This window comes from Mauremys mutica, chromosome 10, assembly GCF_020497125.1.
Source record: "Mauremys mutica isolate MM-2020 ecotype Southern chromosome 10, ASM2049712v1, whole genome shotgun sequence".
Taxonomy (NCBI): Eukaryota; Metazoa; Chordata; order Testudines; family Geoemydidae; genus Mauremys; species Mauremys mutica.
Genome location: NC_059081.1, coordinates 12039395 through 12061498, shown reverse-complemented (window position 1 = coordinate 12061498; position 22104 = coordinate 12039395). Strand labels below are relative to the sequence as shown.

The window sequence follows — 22104 nt, the reverse complement described above, 5'->3', positions numbered from 1 at the left end:
CTTTAACAAATCTATAGGTAACATCAGAGACAAGGCTCAGGCAAACGTTTTCAGCTTTATTCTGGGGTACTGAGTAAGTGTTAGACTCTGCACAGACCAATCCCCTACAGAAGATGGGCCATTTAACAACAGCTTGTTGGTAAAACATGAACAATGTCTGAAAATATTTACTCCTGCCTTGAAGCGGTTGTTTCAGAGTTAAGGGCTAGATTTTGTCACAAGGACACAGTCCACCACTGTGGTGCCACAGAAACATCTCAGGGAAGGAATTATGGCTTAGGGGTTCATTACACAAACATCTACTCTGGATACTTGAGAGCTGAATGGGGCCACAATGCCCTCCCTACTTCCCCTTTGCTCCCAGGGGAGGTAGTAATTTATTGTTGGCCTATATCACTTGTCACCCAGGCTGGCTCAGCTGTGTTGGCCAACGAGTGCAAGCGGGGAGAGCGGGGGCAGGGGAGGGAGTCAAGGCTCTAGTTTCCTCTGCTGCAGGGAAGGAGCAGACAGGCAGACAGCGTAGAGCTGTGTTCCCTTTACTTTTCTGTGCGGAGGTGCACTCCAAGTCACAATGTAGCTCTAAGTGTCCTCTACACATCACTAGGAAAGTATCATTTGCACCAATCTCTAGCTTGCTTCTGTTTGGGTTTGAGGAGGTAATAAATGGTGAAGCAGGAAGCCTCATTACCCAGGTGACAAAGCAGTGACCCACATCTTCAGGCAGTTGTTCATATTTCTCTAGTTCTTTCAGGAAAATGCTGAAAATGTGAGAGAGAGCTAGAGTTAGTTACTCTGTACAGCTGAATATCTGCACCATGCTATGATTACTCTTAAAAGTATCTTCATTACAAAGTTAATCAAATGTGTTTTATGGTCTGACCACTGAAAAAGTGTGTTACTGCCAATGGATGCTTTTTTCTTTGAACACAACTGCTCCATCTGAAACATTTGCTCCTTGGCTCAACAACAGATAAAAAGATGATAATCCTTAGCACTGGGATAGCGCTGTAGAGGCTACGAAGTGCTGTGCAGGCATGAACTAATTCATCTTCACAGCAACCTTGTCAGGGAGATACTTAGAGTGGGGCGGGAAACAGTTTTCCCATCTGTGAAAATTTCAAAAATGTTCCCACTGCACATCAGGACAAAACGGGGGGAGAAAGAGAGAGAGAGAGAAGAGAGAGAGAGAGAGACAGACCCCAAAAAACCCAATAGCCCAGTGGTTAGAGCACTCGCCAAATTCCAGTCCTTGCTCTAATTCAGGCAAAGCAGGGTCTTCAATCTGGGTCTCGCAAGTCAAAGATGAGTGCTCTCACCACTGGGCTATTGTGGAGCATTTCTCACTCTCTCGGAAACCTGAGAAATCTTCCCAAAGAAAGTTTCGTCAAAACCATTTCCCATGAAAAGTTTCAATTTCAATGAATTGGCATTTTCTGTCAAAAACACCCTTTGTTGAAAAATTCCCAACCACCTCTAGTAGCATCATCCCTATTTTACATATGGGAAAATTAGGCAGAGAAGTTAAGTGATTTACCCAACTTTACACAGTGTGTCAGTAGCAGATCAAGGATAGGAGCTCAGAAGTTTATGGCTTCTGATCCTGAGTTCAGTCCATTACACCACAATCCCTCTATAGTATTTTAGGCTAAATTAGGCCATGATAGCCATTTAGAAAACTGAGGGTGAGTCTCAAGTTATCAGCCAGGACCTTGGGACTAAACTCACGCCCTAGGTCAGCAATGCAAGGGATGTTCATCCTCTGCTGAAAGATGGAAAATTTCACGTCACTAAAGTTACTCCTCTGGCTTTGGAGAACGCCATGTCCAATGCTTGGCTGCAATGAGGGTCACTGAACAGAATGAACAGGAGGTTGTGAAAACAGTTGTATGTGCTGTGCACTACTGTGTTCTACAATAGCAAATCCTATAGGATCCCCTAGATACAAACATCAATTGCTGCAAAACAAACATAACAAGTGGGCGGGACACCAGAATGGAAGAAAGGGGAATTGGGGTGAAAGCCAGACAACCTCATTGCTCAAGTAAGTAGCAAATGGGGGCGGAGGGAGCTCTCCAGTAAGAAGTTTGGGCATTTTAAGTGGTCTAGTAGTTTATATATCCACAAGGTATGGGACATTTTTCATGTAATACAAATAGTTTGAAACTACCATTCTGGTTCATTTTGAAGCTGACTGCACAATCTGAGAGTGATATGGTCTCTGTTGGTCCATATCTATTTATGTACTGGTTTAAGATGTCACGAGTTCCACTTTATCTGACTGAAGCACAGACAATTCCTTAGGACTGCAAAGTGTTGTTTTGATGTGTTTGCTTCTAAGGGTAGGTCTATACTTACCGCGCGGGTCGACGCGGAGAGTTCGACTTCTCGGAGTTCAAACTATCGCGTCTAATCAAGACGCGATAGTTCGAACTCCCCGTGTGCTCCGGTCGACTCCGGAACTCCACCACCGCGAACGGCGGTGGCGGAGTCGACCTTGGAGCCTCGGACTTCGTTCCCACGGTGTCTGGACTGGTGAGTAGCCCGAACTAAGGTACTTTGACTTCAGCTACGCTCTTCGCGTAGCTGAAGTCGCGTACCTTAGTTCGACCCCCACCCCCCCTTAGTGTAGACCAGGCCTCAGATTGCCTCACTTTTTGATGTATAATTTGAAGACTCTTTATTTGAATTGGAATTATGGGATTCAGTGTCCTTTGGGTGTTGTGTACATAACTCCTATTGCATGCACATATACATTAAGGGAAGAATAAGTCTGAATGCAAATCTCATTAACATAAAGGGTATAGTCCCAACCTGATGTAGGGGAAGCTACAGGTTAGCTGTAAGTATAGGTGGCTGTAGGACTGGCTATTTCTTAGGGCATGTTTTCACTAGCAATGTTAAAGCGCTGCCACGGCTATAAAAAAACCACCTCCATGAAGGGAGTAGCTCCCAGCTCTGGGAGTGCGGCTTCCAGCGCTGGTACGCTGTCTACACTGCCGCTTTACAGCGCTGAAACTTGCAGCACTCAGGGGTGTGTTTTTTCACACCCCTGAATGAGAAAATTGCAGCACTGTAAAGTGGCAGTGTAGACAAGGCCCTAATCTCCCATTGACCATTCCTTCTGTTTCCAGACTTTTCCAAGAGGTGATATGTTTGACAGGCAACATTCCAGACTTCTATTTAAATGGCTGACTTCATCTCAGTACAGTAAACTGAGTGGATTTACAGATCAAGCAGTCTGTTGTTCCCATCCAACTTGGCTAGATCAGGTCCTTGAATCAGACAGGGTTTGATTCTGTGCCCATGACATCAATGGCAAAGTTCCCACTGACTTCACTGATTTAGGATCAGCCTGTTGATGCTCTGTTTGACCCATGTAATATGAGAAGAGCTTTATCAGGCTGGATAAATTTGGCATGAGTGATTAAATCTGGCAGACCTTCAGTGGGTTTCAGGTGGGCTAAGAGTACAAGAGAGTCTCAGACTTTTAACAATAAATTAATCTAATTATTCTGAGGTGATAACGATGATTGTTTTGCTTCCCGAGACCAGCTGGATAGAGATTCTATTTCTCTAATTTTGATTAACTTCATTTGGTAACAAGGGTCTCATTGATTTACATCAATCATTTTATAATCTGAGATCTGTGTTGAGTGGCGAGTATGGAACCAGGGATCTGGGCTTTTAACTTCCAAATAGGGAAAATGTTATGATGATACAGTTTATATGCTCTGCAACTAGGCCCCATTTTTCCCATCTCTAAAATTGAGGGAATACTACTACATTACTTCTTGGTGCCTGGTTTTTCCCAAGATGGGGATAATGATGTGAAGCTTAATTCATTAATATTTTGTAGAGTGCTCGGAGATACTTAGATGGAAAGAGCTTATAAGACTGCAAAGCATTATTATTATATTATTACAGAAAGAGCTGTTTTATCCGGCACGTCACCGACTGAAAATCTCTATAAACCAGCACTTCTGATCTTCATTGAAGTGCCGGTTTGTAGTCCGGTTGGCGCAAGGCCGGCAGGGGGTTGGGGCGTGGGAGGGGGTGTGGAGCGTGGACTCTGGGAGGGAGTTTGGGTTCGGGAGGGGGCTTGGGGCCCGGGACGGGGTGCCGGATCCGGGAGGCGCTCACCTCAGGTGGCTCCCCACAAGCGGCGACCTGTCCTGGCTGCTCCTAGGTGGAGGCACAGCAGGAGGCTCTGCATGCTGCCGCTGACCCGCCCCCACCCCAAACTCTAGCAATGCAGCTCCCATTGGCTGGGAACTGTGGCCAATGGGAGCTGTGGGGGCAGCGCCTGCAGGTGGAGGCAGTGCGCAGAGCCACCTGCTGCACCTCCGCCTAGGAGCAGCCGGGACGGGTCGCCGCTTGCGGGGAGCCGCCAGAGGTGAGCATCCCCCAGATCCGGCACACTGTACCCTCTCCCATGCCCCAACCTGCTGCCCTGCACCGCCTCCCACACCCAAACTCCCTCCCAGAGCCTGTGCCGTGCACCCCCTCCTGGACACAAGCCCCTCCCTCTTAGTTAACTGGCATTTTTCACCTACCAGCCCACCATTACCCCAACATGCCGGATAAAACAGCTTTTATTGTATTACTAGTCTGCCTTGCATGTCTTTAATCAGCTATAAGCAATGTTTGAATAAAGTTTTAATTATTTTTACAAAGAAGTAAACAAGGAAACAGTCAGTATTCCCCAGGTTTGGATCAATAACTGCATGCCTTTCTACAAATACTACTGTACCAGTTCTCAGCACACATTATATATATGTACAGAATGATTTGGGGATTTTTGTTTTGTTTTGTTTTGTAATCAGTGAACCTTCTTGGACACATTAGGAAAACCTACTTGTTATGGAAGTCATAAATCTCCTGAATGTTGCCAAAGATGATATGCTCTTTATTAAGAATCCCAGGGGGTATCTCCTCCACTCCACTTGTCATTTCCCAAAGGTAGGTCTGAAAGACACAAGAAATTCTTAGCACCAAGAAGAGCAAAGCAAAAGAACAGAGCTTCCTGTTTTCTTGCCAAAGGCACAGATTGACAAGAAAAATGTGCACTTGGAGATTAAACACATAATCTGAAAAGAAATAAAATGGAAATGCTCCAATGACGTGAAAAATGTCTCAAGAAATTCAAAGTGCTGACACAGAGAAGAATGTCTGAGGGGGAAGTGAAATCATGTCGACAAAACCAGATTTCACTGTCTCTCTGAATGCTCACTGCTGATGCCCAAATAGAACTACAGACAGAAAACAGTTCAAAGGTAAGATGAGTTCACAACTTCAAGAGCAAAGCGTTTATCATTCTATGCATAAAGCCACATTCTAGATGTAGGAACTTGAATGCTAACCTCCTTCTGTAAGGTTTACCTTGTTTACTGTCCTCAGTATCACAGATCTACTCAGAGGAAACCCTTAAATAGAGTTTGGCAAACTATTTACAACAAAGTATTTACCAGTGTGATGCAGACCCTTTTTCTGTTCACAAATTATCCAGGCACAGATTTCAATTTTTAATGAAATGTTATACATAAATTATTTAAGGAATGTTTTAAACAAACACATTTCAGTCTCTGGATTAATTCATGAAGTATTTGCTATTCATAATTACCTAGTTATGCCATGTGATTGGCCACCATAGACTCATAGACTTTAAGGCAGGGGTGGGCAAACTTTTTGGGCCGAGGGCAGGGGAAATTGTATGCAGGGCCGGAGCAGGGAGTTGGGGTGCGGGAGGGAGTGTAGGCAGTGGGAGGGGGTCAAGGCCGGTCAAGGCCGGCTCCAGGGTTTTTGCTGCCCCAAGCAGCAGAAAAAAAAAGAAGCAGCTGCAATCGCAATCGGCGGCAGCTCCACCGCACCGTTTTCTTCTTTGGCGGCACTTTGGCGGCAGGTCCTTCCCTCCGAGAGGGACCAAGGGACCCGCCGCCGAATTGCTGCCGAAAAGCCCGACGTGCTGCCCCTTCCCCTTGGCTGCCCCAAGCACCTGCTTGCTGAGCTGGTGCCTGGAGCCGGCCCTGGGTGCGGTGTGCAGGAAGGGGCTCAGGGCAAGGGATTGGGGCAGAGGAGGGGTGCGGAGTGCAGGAGAGGGCTCAGGGCAGGGGGTTGGGTGCACAGGGGTGCAGGGTGCAGCAGGGAGCTCAGGGCAGGGGGTTGGGGTGCAGGCAGGGGCGGCTCTACAAATTCGGCCGCCCCAAGCAGTCATGCCCAGGAGGCGCCCCCGAGCCGCGGGAGCAGCGGACCTCCCGCGGGCATGACTGCGGAGGGTCCGCTGGTCGCTCGGCTCGGCTGGACCTCCCGCAGCTGCGGGCGGTTCGCAGGTCCGGCGGCTCTGCTGGAGCTGCCGCAGTCATGCCTGCGGGAGGTCCAGCCGAGCCGCGGGACCAGCGAACCGTCCGCAGTCATGCCTGCGGCAGGTCCGCTGCTCCCGGGGCTCCGGTGGACCTCCCGCAGGCATGACTGCGGCAGGTCCGCCGGCCCAGCCTGCCGCCCCCCCGAGAAAGGGCCGCCCCAGGCGGGTGCTTGCCCCGCTGGGCTCTGGAGCCGGCCCTGGGTGCAGGATGCAGCAGGGAGCTCAGGGCAGGGGGTTGGGGTACAGGAGGGGTGCGGGGTGTACGAGGGGGCTCAGGGCAGGGAGCTGGGGTGCAGGAGGGGTGCAAGGTGCAGGCAGGGGGCTTAGGGCAGGAAGTTGAGGGGTGGGGTTCAGGAGGGGTTTGGGCTCTGGCCCGGTGCCGCTTACCTAAAGTGGCTCTGGGGGGGCAGCGGCACACACCAGGGCCAGGGCAGGATCCCTGCATGCTCGCCCTGGCCCCACACCAGAGCTGCCTGGGGCAGGGGCAAGTGGGGCAATACTATAGTATTCTATAGTATTAGAACTGTTTTTATGGAAGGGGCCCCCGAAATTGCTTTGCCCCAGGCCCCCTGAATCCTCTGGGCGGCCCTGCCCCGCGCCGCTCCAGGAAGTGCTGCGGCCCCTGGGGGAGGCGAGGCCGAGGGCTCCACATGCGCTGCCCTTGCCGTGCCTCCAGGTACCTCCCCCAAAGCTCTCATTGGCAGCAGTTACCTGTTCCCGGCCAATGGGAGCTGTGGGGGGCAGTGCCTGGAGGCATGGGCAATGCACGGAGCCCTCTGCCCCCCCCCACCCAAGGGCTGCAGGGACGTGGTGCCGGCCACTTCTGAGAGCGGCATGGGGCCCACGGCGGGCAATCCCGCAGGCTGGCTCCAAAGCCCTGAGGGGCCAGATCCAGCCCGCTGGCCGTAGTTTGCCCATCCCTGCTTTAAGGTCAGAAGGGACCATCATGATCATCTAGTGAGTCTGACCTCCTGCACATTGCAGGCCACAGAAGCTAACCTGCCCACTCCTGTAATAGACCCATAACCTCGGGCAGAGCTACTGAAGTCCTCAAATCGTGATTTAAAGACTTCAAGTTACAGAGAATCCGCCATTTACACTAGTTTAAACCTGCAAGTGACCAGAGCCCCAAAGTCACACGGAAGTGTTTCTACTCTTTGAATGGATGAATGACGCTTTTAGAAATAGAGGAGCGCTCAGACTGTCACTTGGGGTGCAAATGTTTACACACAAACATATTCATAAGAGTATCTGCAACACTTTCTCTTTTTGGCAATGTAAAAAAAATAGCTCATTCTACTTCTTCCACAACTCCCATCCATAGATACTGACTCTGTGGGTGCTCTGGGGCTGGAGCACCCATAGAAAAAAAAATAGTGGGTGCTCAGCACCCACTGGCAGCCCCCCGGATCAGATTCTATCCCTCCCCCTCTGCGCCTCCCGCCTGCTGGCGGGCCCTGCCGATCAGCTCCTCCCCCACCCTCCCAGAGCCTCCCACCCACCGGTGATCAGCTGTTCAGTGGTGTGCAGGAGGTGCTGGGGGAGTGGGGGAGAACTGCGGTCAGGAAGAGCAGGGGAGGGACGGAATGAGGCCAGCCGTGGGGGGGTATTGGGGGAAGGGGTGGAGTGGGGACAGGGCCTGGGGTGGAGTCGGGGTGGGAAGAGGCGAGGTGGAGGCTTGGGGAAAGGGGTGGAGTGGGGATGAGGCCTGTGGCTGAATGAGGGTCGAGCCTCCCCCAGGAACTGAGGAAGTTGGTGTCTATGCTCCCACCAGTGGAACCTGATTGTCTGCACTCTCCAGCCCTGCCTCTTTATCTTCCCCTAAGCACCACTGCAGGGGGTCAGAGAAGCTGAATTGAAGGCAACCTCCTACCTGCCTTAGCACCCTCTCACAGCTTCCTTCCCCGTGCCAGTCAGTGTCTGACACTCAGGCTTTATTGTACAGCCTAGAACAGCACAAATACATGCGAGGATGCTGTATCATTACTGAGAATACTATGATCTTACAGGGCAAAGAACTTACCTCTAAACATTCATGTAAGTCTCTGACATAAGCTTTTTCAGTCTGAAGCAGTTCAGCCATAATGAATCTGGAAGGAGGAAAGTCCTTCAGTCAGCTTGTACATAATACACATTTATGGCATTACTAAAGAGAAAAACTCTCTTGTATATTTGTCATAAATCAGTGCACTTCCACTCTAATTTTCACCTAACTGGTATTACCGAGGCTCTATGGGAATACAAATAATAATAATGATAATCCTACCTTCCAAATGTATGAATAAAATACCACTTATTTCTATTCATTTGGGACCAATCTTACACATAGTATAGTTCCACATTTTAAAAAGCAGCCTTCCGGAATAAAATCCAATTACAATGTGTTTCTTCAATCCTTTGGTGTGTCTTATCTATGGTCCCGAAGTCCTTAGTCATGTGACTCCCACCAATCGTACTGGAGTTTTACATATGTAAGGACTTTGAAATTGGCCCACACCACTTACATTTGTAGAAGTATCCACTATTTATGGGCAACCTTGTGTCACCCTTACTCATGTTGAGTAGTACCATGATTTCAGCAGGACTATCTGTGGAGTAAACTACTCAGTGTCAGGTTGGCACCGTCTAGCCCTTTAGTTGGCTCAGTTATTAGGTGCCCAACTTGAAGCAAGAAGATGTTGATTTTCTGAGGTTCTGAGCAACCACTGCTCCAGCTGACGTCAATCAGAGCTTGGGACGCTCAACACCTCTGAAAAAAGTAGTCCCTAGGGTTTCTCAAGTTGGGCACCCAACATTTGGAAAATTTGGGCCTATATTTTGTAAAACTACAAATATACCATTCCCTCAAACCCAAACAACTGCTTATACAGTCCCTCCGTCACACTTAATATTTGATAAATGATTAAACTCAGAACCTTAACACAGATGAAGTAAGCCAAAATGTGTGCTCTGAAATTACAGCTTTTCCCTATTTTAGCCTGGCCTATAAGACTTTTAGTTCTGAGATTTTCAAACCTATCTCAACCTAAGAATTTTAAACACTATGAGTAAAATCCTGGCCCCACTGACGTCAATGTCACAACCCCCCTTGATTTCAATGGGATCAGGATTTCACCCCCATCTGATCATAAAAGGTTAATTGGGAAACAGTGTTTGATTGCACATACACATTATTTTAACTTTCTCTTCTCCCTTTTATCCGCACAGAAAGACCCTAGTGATAATGAGTCTCTCAATTATTATAACCAGCCTGTACTAATCTACTTCTCTGATTCACTCCTTAACCTCTCTGGAAATAATTAATCACAAAGAAATTCAAACTAAATCTTTTGAAATCACTCCAACCTACAGTCACAATTTCTATTCAAGCTCATATAGACATATCTCCCCGGCCCCACAACTGGCTGGAATTATGGAGTTGTTAATATTGGTTGTGACCATGGGAAAGGGTCATTTCATGTGCTGTGTTATTGCAGTGTGTGTTTTGGCACATACTCTTTCTTTCTGGCTGATTTCCTTTTTTCTTCATTAACCTCGTGATTTGCATCTCGCAGCTTCACCTCCCGGTCTGAAAGACTCGCTGGAATGATGTCCAGTTCCAGGTCCTTGTTATCCTATAAACAGTAACAAGACAGATTTTAAATTGGGTCTAATCCCAGTGCTACGCAATAGGCAGCACATTCACAAGACTAAGTAGATAAAAAGGAATAAAAATAGGACAAAACTGCCAAAGATAAAATGAAGCAAATTCAGAGATAAACAGAAGAATTAAGAAGACAAAGCGAGAGAGACATCAACAGCACCCTTTATTTATGCTTCACCTAGAAAGAATTTTTAAAAAATTTAATGACTACATATTAATAAGGTCTTTACCATTATGTCTATCTAGGAACAAAAGTGGAGACAAAGAACTTAGGCATGGCTACACTTGCAGATGTAGAGTGCTTTGAGTTAAACCAGCCTTCGTAGAGTGCAGTAGGGAAAGCGCTGCAATCTGTCCACACTGACAGCTGCAAGCGCACTGGCACGGCCACATTTGTGGCACTTGCAGCGGCATTGGGAGCGGTGCATTATGGGCAGCTATCCCAGCATGCAAGTAGCTGCAATGTGCTTTTCAAATGGTGGTGGGGTGGGGTGGAGTGTGACAGGGAATGTGTTGTCTGTATATGGGGGGAGAGAGAGTGGGTTTTGGGGAGCTGAGAGCCTGTCAGCATGGTGTCTTGTAAGTTCAGACAGCAGCAAACCCCCCACCCCCTGCCTCTCTCGCTCACACACAGCATTCCACACTAATGGTTGCTTTGTCTCGGAGCAGATAAGCATGCCGGCTGTCAGAAATGGAGCTCTGAAAGGGCACATCCGCATTCCTGCAGTGATTCCAAAAGAGTGGCCACTTGACTTAAGGGGATTATGGGACATTTCCAGAGGCCAATCAGAGCACAGTAATGCAACACCCCATTCACACTGACGCCCGGGTGTTGTAGCCAGGGTGCATCAAACGTTATTCCACTCACCGAGGTGGAGTACCAGGAGAGCTCTAGCTGCGGAGTCAGAGCGTTCTACATGCCTTGCCAGTGTGGATGGGTAGTGAGCTAGGGTGCGCATGGCTGCTTTAATGTGCTCTAACTCGCAAGAGTAGCCAAGCCCTAAATCTGCTTACCTTACACCTAAGGGGCTAAATTAGTTCAGTAGTACTTTACTCCACAAATAGTGCAACAATTGGAAGTGAGGTATTATTCAGTGTAAAGATATTTCATCTCTAGCCTGAGATTAGATCAATTTGTTTTAAAGGGTCTATTCACCTGAGTTAGGAGAACAGAATCTGATCCCTAATATAAGTCAATAGGTATTTATCCTACAATGTGTTCAGAAAGAAAGGCCTCTTACTAGTTCTTTACAATACCACGTTCAATACCTGCTTTCTATTATCTTCTGCCTCTGGCATTCCAGTCTAGACAATGATTAGCAAGTGTGCATAAAACAGAGGCCTTAAATGTGCCTTTAAATTATGGGTTTGCTGGTGATGACTCTGTGTGTCCTTTGCTTCTTTATGATGTAAAATGAATGCCTGAAAGGTTTTTAAAGGTTTTTACCTCCACTACAAAATACCAGAAGTGTGCCATTTTTGTTTCCTGTGTTTTACTGGACATCTCTCTAGGAGAACTCAGAGAGGTGATGGGGAGTTCTCAGACCTTAGCTGTAAGGGCTGGAATGTGGAAATCAAGACCAGGGGCTCGGAACAGGAGTTGTGATTTATGATAAAATTAACTTGGATTGTTTTACCTGATTGATCTATTATCCACTCCTCCCCAGTATCCATATAATCTCCCTGTATTATGAGCGCAAGCATTTGCGTAGAAGGCTCTTCCTTCCTCCTTCTCATCTATGACTCTGTTAGCCTATTGACCACCGATGAGTAGCTTTTTCTCTGTAGGTAGAGCTGTTTCTGGATTGGTTGGTATAATATCAGAGAAGGACATTGACTTACAGTACCTCTGTATTGATTCCAAGGGCTTTTTCCAGTGAGTAGCGGTATTTCCCCATCCTCAGAGAGAAGTCTCGATAGCGTTTGTCAACAGTGGTGACCCATTTCCTAATTTCAGCAGCATGTATATGTCCTTTTTCTATAAAGCTGTCAGCCAGCTGTATGAGAAGCTTCACTTTCTCCTTGGTTTGCTGCCCAAAACATGGTCCGTGGTTATGAAAGGTTTATTATTTCCTTTGATTTTAATTCACACAGCAGCCAGATGCAGTTCACAATCTTACACATACTAAAATAAAGACTATTTCATAATACGTACAGTCCAGAAGCTTTAAACTCCCGTCTGTCCTGCAGCAAGGCAATGCCATTTTTGCAAGGAAGACTCAGTGTTAATCATTGGAATTCACCTTGCAGGGTGGGAAATCCCCTGCATGAAATATGGAAGGTTAAAGCTCCACAACTGTACTCACAAATGCATAAAGGAAAAATATGATGAAAGGTTGACAGACCTTTTCTTTCTTAACCTATTACTTCTTGTTTTGATGCCATAAACCTTAGCGAAATATCAAATCATTGTTTGTAATGGCTGTGATTTTGGACAGTGGATAACATTTCAAGTTTCCCATCATAATATATACACAATCATTCTGAATCCATATTTAGGTAACTCTTTTAAACATTTTGTCATCAATACTTCAAAACATCAGCTGGGGAGGTGGGCTTGAGTCATTGATTTCTGCTTTAGATTTGAATCTGAATGAATTTTCTGGCATATTTGTGTGGTTAGATGTTGATGGATGTTTGGCTATGTGTGTGTGTTCCCTATGTGTGCTGCCCCAGCCCTGCACAGACAGCTGGCACAGCAGACCTCGAGCAAACCACCCAATGACCACAAGATCCATTAAGGGACGAAGGCACCCAGTCAGGTTTATTTTTGACAAAACACGGTACTAGTATCCCACAGACTCTACCGGACCACGAATACATGTATGCCCGTAACAATGGACGCAGCTCAGTCAGTGGCGGGACTTTCCACTGCTCCCTAGGCTTGCCAAAGATACTCCCTCTGAGATACATCTTTATACCCCGATACAAACAAGTTAGTACTGCCCCTTTGACATAGTTAGTTACCGTCCCCTGACGTCACTAGTTATCACCCACCATTTTGTATATGTTGGTTCGATTAAAATATTTCTATTTCGTACTGTCATCCTGCCCTTATCTTTTAGGAGGGTTCAGTGTGTTCCTGTTATCCTTGGGGAATGGTTTTGTACCACCCTTGATATCGGGATGTGTTTGCATAAGCACTATGTGAATAGCACTTCTTAGGAATGTGTATTTCTTCAATATTAGCCCTGTTCTTGCCAAATTCTGTGAGCAGGTCCTGCCTCATGCCAGGCCTCTAATACAAGGGCTTATGTCTCCTACTAGTTTGAATATGGTTTGATCAATTATAGAGGTCGCAGAGTCCTACTCAAGTACTGGATCCAGATGTAAAACAATGCTCTAGTTCTAATCAGATTAAAACCTAAAAAGGGCCCGAGATATAAAATTCATACCCAGACTTCCAACTTCTTCAAGTTCTATTCTAGTCAGGGTCTTATACTGCACCAATCACCATGGGATCTGGTGTTTACGGACGTTTGAGATCTGGGGTTTTGGCTCAGTCCATTATAGACAATGGAACAATAATTACATTTAGAGCTGGATTTTAAGTCTGGATTCCAAATTCCCCCCAGAAATTGAAGGTGTCTGTCTGTGGGGAAAACTGCTTATAAAAGCAAACATCTAAAGAATACAAATTAAATTGAGATCCATCTATGACTCAAACATTAATCTTCAAAAACATCTCCAAAGTACATCTGCCTTCTGTCCTGAAGAATACTGAATGGCCTGCTTTTCAAAGGGGAAGAGCACCTGCAGCTCTCTCTGAAATCAAAAGAGCTTCAGATGCTTGGCACCTCGGAAAATCCAGCCATGAATGTACAAATGTATGTTTCACTCCACAAAACTTCCAGGAGATTTCAAACTTAAAGGCAGTTCTAGAAGTTTCACTAGCAAAATACATGAATCAGAGAGTCTGTGGGCACCTCAGTAGCACTAGAAAATTAACTGAGGCAGGAGTAGCTGTGAAGATTACAAATTGTTTCATTAAATTCAATTTCACCCTGTGAGAAGGGCATGTAATTCACAAAACTATCAGTGCCTTTGCTCTTGCATCTTCACCTTGGACAAGAAAATATTGTGGTTGGAAAATGGCTCATTGACATCTTATTATGAAAGTGACAATGGTCTGGGAGAGGCATACATTTTCCAGTTGCTTAACACAATGAAAACTTCTGAGAGCTGTTGCTTTAAAAGAACCCTGCCTTATACCCACTTCACTCTTTTGTCATTAATCCACATTTTCACAAACAACATATTCACAAACTTTTAGAAGAAAAAGAAGGGAAGGAGGATTAACATGAAGTCTGTGATAGAAGCCCACACAAACATGGACATTCACACGAAGAATTAAGGAATATCAATTTCTACACACAGTGGATTAAGGCTGCATAATACTGAGGCTGGTGCCCTGCTGCAGTCAGGCTTAGCAATTTAGATCCTTATCTGTGACTGTTAATATCCTTGTGGATTCAGTGTATTTTCTGTTTCTAAATTAACTCCGGTTTGGATTAGTTCGCCTGAAGCAGTTCCAACTCCATCATCAATCTATGACAACCCCAGATTACAGAGAAATGCTCCATAGAAATTAATAGATTCTTGCTAATGAAGCTCAGGATACAACAGAACTAATCCTGGGAATTTACAAACCCATTCATTAGAAGTACTTCAGTGGGATCAATGGAGCACTTCTAATGAATAGGATGGTCATAAGTAGTCAGTCCAAAGAGAATCAATTAAACAAATTGCAATAGTAATTACAGAAGGAACATCCATCGAGGCCAAGGTGACCTCAGCTATGTTAGGCTAAATTAACTATTCAATTATTTTTTACAAAGTTGTTTGTGGCGGGAGTTTCACTATGTCTAAGTTAGAAAGTTGATACCTGTGAATTATTCCTTGTACAAATCAGCTCGCCCTGCTTTAGAGCAGAGCAAAACTACCCATCTCCAAAAAAGACAGCATAAAAATCCTCTTTTTGTGCTCATGACTGGTTAAAAATGGTGTGTCACAGTTCTCAAAAGAAAAAGTTCCCTCCTGGGCCAAGAATGTCAACTGCAGATTCCAGAATCCGGAGAATATTTATTGCACAGTTCTAAGCCCCTGAAAAAGGGAGTGTGAAATAGGAACCATAACCAGAGGCTCATGAAAGGCAGATGCCATAATTAGAATGTTGTTACTGTTTACCTTGGCGGGTACTCTGAATTCCCCATATTCTTTCAGGAGTTCCTGAGTTTCTTCTGCTGATTCCCCTGTGGAATTGTGAGTAGAGAGGTAATATTCGCCTGTTTCTTGGATCCAGTCTAAGGCCTGGGAATGGCAAAAGCAACCAAAGAAAATTAAAAAAGAGGTCTGTGTATTTCAAGAATTAATCCTTTTATGAAAACTCTTACAAATGAAGGATCTCGGTTCCAGTGGGACCTTGTGCTTTGTGTATTAAAACATACTCTAAGGACACATCAAGAGAACCCATCAGTTAATGCAGATGGCCAGATTCAGAGGGGATATGTGAAGTGGCATAAGTTGCCTGTGAGTGAGTTAAGGGATTTTAATTGAGAGTAACTTACATGTGGAGGAAAAGATTCTCTGGTTCAGCCACACTATGTTCAGTGGCTAAACACAACCCAGGGATCCCCCTTACAAAGGTTGAATCTTGAGGGGGTCAAAACACCTGGGTTTCCAGCTGCTTTGTACTGGCAGGATGGCACAGTGCAACTGGAGTGGGGCCAGAAAGGAGGCTTATACTAGGAAAACCAACTAACAGAAGAATGAGCGAGAGTCCTCCCCACCCCAACGTTTACACCTATTGACCTGCATTTTCTTATATTGTTCAGCCTCCTCGCATGCAAGTTGCACAAATGTAAGGCCTGATTCTCCATTGCCTTGCCCCTTGTTTAGTGATTTATACCTGTGCAAAGGGGGAGAGAACGGATGAGAGGAAGGAATGTCCAGTGGTTAGGGCTTTAACCTGGGATTTGGGAGACCAGGGTTTAATTCCCTACTTTGCCACAGAATTCATGTATGGCCTTGGCCAAGTAACTTGCGTATGGCTACACCGAAATGAGACACTCCCGGCTGGCTCGTGCCAGCTGGCTCAGGCTAATGGGCTGTTTGGTTGTCATGTAGATGTTTGGGTTCGGACTGGAGCCCAGGCTCTAGGACCCTGCTAGGTGGGAGGGTCCCAGAACTCCAGCTGCAGCCTGAGCCAGAACATCTACACTGCAATTAAACAACTCCCTAGCCTGCATCTGGCTAACCACAGTCAGCAGGCACAGGCCAGCCATGGGTGTCTAACTGCAGTGTAGACATGCCCTAAGTCTCTCTGTGCCTTAGGTGCTCATCTGTAAATCAGGGATGACAGTACTTCCTTACCTCACTGGGGGTTGTGAGAATAACAAAATTTTAAAAAACATATTGTGTGTGGTACCCAGATACTAAGGAAATGGATGTCATATAAATGCAGAAGATAGACAGATAGCCCGATCAGAATTCTCCTGTCATTCACACAGTAAGCACTTTGCACTACTATACATAACTACAGAAGGCCAGCCACTCCTAGGCCCTATTCAAGCCCAAATTAATGCTGTTAAGTTTGCAAATGAATTGTAGCTCTGCAGTTTTAATTTGAAGTCTGTTTTTGAAGTTTTGTTGAAGGATGGCTACTTTTAAATCTGTTATTGAATGTCCAGGGAGACTGAAGTGTTCTCCTACTGGCTTTTGTATGCTCACTACAAAAGTAATTTTCCCTCTCTTGGTATTGACACCTCCTCATCAATTATTGGGAGTGGACCACATCTACCCTGACTGAATTGGCCTTGTTATCACTGGTTCACCACTTGTAAGGTAACTCCCTCCTCTTCATGTGTCAATATATCTATGCCTGTATCTGTAATTTTCACTCAATGCATCTGAAGAAGTGGTTTTTTACCCACGAAAGCTTATGCCCAAATACATCTGTTAGTCTTTAAGGTGCCACCAGACTCCTCATTGTTTTTATAGATACAATGATATATAAAAACCCCAGACAGGACTGGGTCATTACCGTACCTGTTTGGCACTGCGCTCAAAGACCACATACTGTTGGCACTGATCTAATCTCCGTTTCTTCAAAGTCCAGAAGTGAAGAACCCGGTTCTCTCTCTGCAGCAGCTCGCTCAGAATGGCTGTGGGGCCAAGCAGAATGGCTCTATAAGTGGACGCAGACATAAACCAACAAAGCCTGAGCTCATTTCCCTGTCATCAGAGTGAACTTGCAGGAGTAGAGCTCTTCAGACCATCCTTCTTAAACAAAACACTGAGTTAAAAAAGGCTAGTGAAAAAAATACAAAATTTTGGGGGATTTTCTTTTCAGTTGAAAAATCAAAATTAGTAAAATTAGTAAAAATTAAAGTTTCATTGTTACCAGGCATTAGTGACTTTGTGTGGGGGATAGGGAAAATGCCAAAACAGAGTTTCAGACTGAGTTTGATTTAGTGCCAACATAACTTGATGCACACTATTGTTGCACCTTCATTGAATGGTCTATCCTGCTGCTTCACTCAGGGGCCTGGAGTGATGGAGATAGGAGAAGAAAAGATTAACTTCTACTCTATTCTGCCTGTTGGAGGGCTCGAGACAGCCCAGCATCTTGGGCCAGGGGAAATGACATTTTAGAGGTGTCAAGTACTTCTGCAGAATTTAGGGAGAAATTAGGTTTAGTCCTCAAGAGATATAACAAACTGGTGAAGTTCCATTACATAAGGTTTGAAGAGCCTGTGAAGGGGATGGAGACCCCCGAGAACAATGTGGAGCCCTTCACAGTGAACTTTGGTTCCTGTGGATCAGCTACACATTGATTCACTCACCTTTGCTCCCAACGTAGAGAAGGTGCTATGAGGGCATTATGGAAATGACTGTAGTCTCAATGCCAAAAGCCCTAGAGCAGCTGAAGTAGCTCTGCTGCTGCTTGACGGCCTAAGGAGGTATATGTTTTCTCATACTTTGCCATCTTTCCAACCCAGGCTATGCAGACTTGACACTGGGGACTAGAAACCAGGATCTTCACAACCAAAGCACTGGCTTTGACTTCTTGAGCTAACAGAATGATTAAGAACAGCTGTTACATCCCACTTGAGAGGGATGAACACACCTAGCCAGTGTGTCACACATACTAGTTTAAAAGAAAAGATTTGCTAGCCAGACTCCCCATTAGAAAAAGTGTAAACGTTCATTTTGACATTTTCTAAATGAAATGTTTCAACATTTTAATCCAAAACCACTTTTTGCTTTGAATCTTACTTCCATGTTATTAATTTTTTTAAAATGTAAAAACACCTCAAAAACAAAATGAAATGAAACATTTTGTTCAACTTGTAATGAATTTTTTAAATTTTTTTCAGTTAGCTGAAAAATTCAAAAATATTTCATTTCAGGTTAATCAAAAATGATTTTCCCCCCACTTTTTCTGTTTGGCCGCTGAACTGAAAAACTGATTATCTGCATGCTCACATAAGGACTACACACTAGCATAATGTTAGGCATGTGTTTATGTATTTTGCTGAAATCAGGGCCTAAACAACTGGGCCCATCATTTTTAATAGATGCAGAAATCATAGAGTGACAAAATACAACCAATTTTTCAAATTCATTAACAATTTAAGCTAAACATGAGATTAAATCTGGCACCAATAGAAAAACTAGCATCCATAGGGAAAAAAAAGTGTCTTTTGTAATGATCAGAGGCATTTTTATGCTCTTACTGAATGCAAATAACCCAGGCTCCTGTGCTCTTGTTATTAATCTACATAATGTCTGCATTGCCATTAATCTACTCCTTTCTACAACTTCACAAGTAATTCAATAATAAAATTTTTTGCTTAGTTCTGCAGATTCACTTTGGCTTGTCTTTAGCAGCACCTTACATGATTGCTGGGGACAGATTAGTAACTGTTTGATTAAGAGTAGGGGAACAGGAATGAAAACACAGCCAAAAACTTTGAATATGTCATCATGTTGCAACGATGTTCTTTTGACCAAGTGAAAGAGACTAGTGAAGGACAGGACAGTTGGTTAGTGCTTGCTGTGGCAGCATGATTTGGAATGAATTGATACGAGTTGCATTCTGATGACAAGCATATTTTGATTTTGATTTTCTGCTTGTCTTGGCAGGAGAGGAGTGTATTGGGATCTTATACTTGATTTGTGTCTATTCAGACTTCCATAGGCTTTAAGGCTAGAAGGTATTTATGATCATCCTGTCTGACCTCCTGTATCACACATCCTGTCTGACCTCCTGTATCATGGAACTGCACCCTGTCATTCCTGTAGACTTCATCCAAATGAGAGGAGCCACAGAGCCAGTGTCTTTCTGATGTCCATTTAACATTCATCAGAGTTAGTGAATGAGACAGGAACTCCTTCATAAAGATCCCAAGATGATGTTGTTAAAGTTATCGATAATGGATGTCGTTTCAGTTATAGTAAGTAGTAAGCTTCTGGGCTCCTTTATGACATGTCTAGAAGCCTTAGGGTGATGAGAATCTGACATCTAGGTTTGTGAGAGAAAAAAATCTTAATGCTGCGATTGCATCAATGCTCTAACCTTTCACTTGCTGCTCAGGCCCCCTGGTATGGCTTGCTACTCCAGGCATGCTGACGTTGTTCCTGTGAATGTACTTGAGGAATACTTCAGCGTTCCTTCGTGCTAATGTGCAGGCCTATGGAAAAAGCCCCAGAGAAGATTTACCGTTGCAAAAGTAAAAATAAAACAAGAGGAAATTTATTAAATAATGAGTTTTTCTCTTGACCTCCAGAAGCAGGTGCTCATACTGAAAGAATTCTGGAGAGCAACATCTGACAGTCACATGTACCACACATCACCCACTAAACTAACAATCTCATGGATGGTGCATTACAGAGTATTAACTATCCCTGACTATTTAGAAACAGTGGCTGATTTAATTTCCTGAAGCAAACTAATTATGATAATAAAGTAATTGTGTAAAGATCTGGTACAGAGCATACATTTTTAATCTAGCAGAAATCAACTGATAAATTTATGAATGTGATTATATGATAGGGTTGCCTGCGATAACAAGGACTGAAGTTGATGACACAGGAGGCCCCTTCCAGTGCTATGTGCCACTTAATGCCTCATGAAATTTGCTCATTGCATACCACGAGTGAGCTATATATTTCACTTTTTAAGATTGGCCTATGTGAGTCGTTTCAAATAAGTATAGTCATTTGCAATGGGTGGCAGGCTCCTGGCTAGTTGACATTCAAGCCAACCAGCTCAGCAGCTCATATGGTGTAACACCTGCATGGCAGGCAGAAAGCCCAGAATCAACCCTGGTGCTGCCCTATGGAGGTGAAATCTACTTCATGCATCTCTAATTCATTAGTTACATGGAATTCTAAGCATTGTAAATTTCAAATAAGCACATATGAAATGCCTTGTACTATGGGGTATTTTAAATTTTCATAATAAATAATTTTGTGAACAAATAATACTTAGTGCTTGTGTAGCAATTAACATGCTCCAACTGTAATGCAAACATTCCCTAATTAATCCTTGCAATGCTTCTCTCAGATAAGTATAACTATCCCCATTATACAGGTGGGAAACTTGCCCAGAGGTTACATAGCAAGTCAGTAGGAGAACTGGATTAGAATTTAGAACCTCCCGCCCTGCAAGTGCAAAAACATCGCTCTAAACTGCTCTGCCTCCTAGAAAATAAATTACTATAATAATACTTAATAATCCTGTTCTTCCAAGCCTGAAAGAGTTTCCGAGCAATTACAGAAGTAAGATTGGACCTTGAGAAAAGCCTCCTTCTGTTCCAGATGCTTGCTGATAAGGGGGATGACATGGTCTATCTCAGCTGCTGGTCCAAGTTTATCCCGACCTCCGCACCAATCTTCATCCCTTCTGTACTCCTGTTCCAGACTCTCCAGCACACTGCACACCTGAAGAATGGCCCCAAAACACAGCAGCTCAATTACCGGAGTCATAACCAGCAACATAAAGATTAATTAAAAGCTGATTAGCTCACTGTTAGACCAGTCAAAAGTGTTTCACAGATAAGTATTTGGGATATCAGTCCATGGGAACAGTGCCATTAGGGAGTGTTGAATATGTGGGTGCAAAGGGCCTCTTCATAGAAGGCCCTATCATCCATTCTTCACACTAGGGATCCCTGCAGTTTGGAGCTGTGGTCTGTAACTCATCCTGATTAAGGAGGAGAAATCCTACTCCCCCTCTGAGGAATAACAGGTGAGAAACCCTGAGGTTTATACTGGGATAGAGTTCCATCCGCCCCAGATCATCATTCAGGAAATGATCCCTATTCAGGAAAGGTGCTTTGACATGTGCTTAATCCCACTGAAGTCAACAAGATTTAGCACATGCTTGAAATTAAACACATGCTTAAATACTTTCCTGAAACAGAACCTAAATCTGGAATTAATTTTCTTTAGCTGCACATTAGGTCTTGTCTGTGGCCAGTTTCTGTAACAGTTGTTTAGAAAAGGTTATAGGTTAAATTGGTGTAACCCCCTAGTGTTGATGCGGTTATACTGGTATAAAGCTTAGCTATAGCTTACTCTGGTAAATTTACCGGAATGAGCCAACTAAACCCCTATAGTTAATCCGTATGAAAATGGTGTGCAGAGCAGCCCTTAACAGCAACAGAGCTTTTGCTACTGTGAAAAGACTGCATGCGGATAGTGACAGACTGGGATTCTAAGTGCCCTACCGCCCATGTGCTAAATCCCATTGATGTCAAAAATATGTCTTTCAAACATTCTCCCAAATTTTCAATGAAGTTGGATTTGACCATGTTCACATGTTCTTACACACTTCCCACTAATATTCATCTGAACAAGGCTAATGTTCAGAGGAAGCGTCTATTTGTGAGAATGTCTGTGTGCAAATGTGCACGTTGACACAAGAACACTTATTTGTGCAGGAAGCGTGCCAGGTGCTGTACACAGAATAAGCATTTGGCTTACCTGCTTTTTATTTTGGGGTTCTTGAGGGCATCGAAATGTTTTGGAGTACTGGCCCTGAGGCAATTAACCAAACAAGATGAACAACGTTGTGTACATGCCTTTCACAAATAGG

At 44.5% G+C, this 22104-nt stretch overlaps 1 protein-coding gene across 8 annotated transcripts in view; it reads right to left on the bottom strand.

Annotated features, from left to right (window-relative positions):
- Positions 1-22104, bottom strand: part of KALRN (kalirin RhoGEF kinase) — a 743024-nt gene that overhangs the window by 201904 nt on the left and 519016 nt on the right. For all 8 annotated transcript variants that reach the window (XM_045032050.1, XM_045032053.1, XM_045032055.1 and 5 more), the window contains 9 exons: positions 20799-20948; positions 19582-19696; positions 17049-17164; positions 15189-15311; positions 11849-12031; positions 9854-9972; positions 8382-8448; positions 4856-4965; positions 689-758 (listed from right to left, as the gene is read on the bottom strand). In XM_045032050.1, the coding sequence (XP_044887985.1) occupies positions 689-758; positions 4856-4965; positions 8382-8448; positions 9854-9972; positions 11849-12031; positions 15189-15311; positions 17049-17164; positions 19582-19696; positions 20799-20948 (1053 nt within the window). The remainder of the gene's footprint in view (positions 1-688; positions 759-4855; positions 4966-8381; positions 8449-9853; positions 9973-11848; positions 12032-15188; positions 15312-17048; positions 17165-19581; positions 19697-20798; positions 20949-22104) is intronic.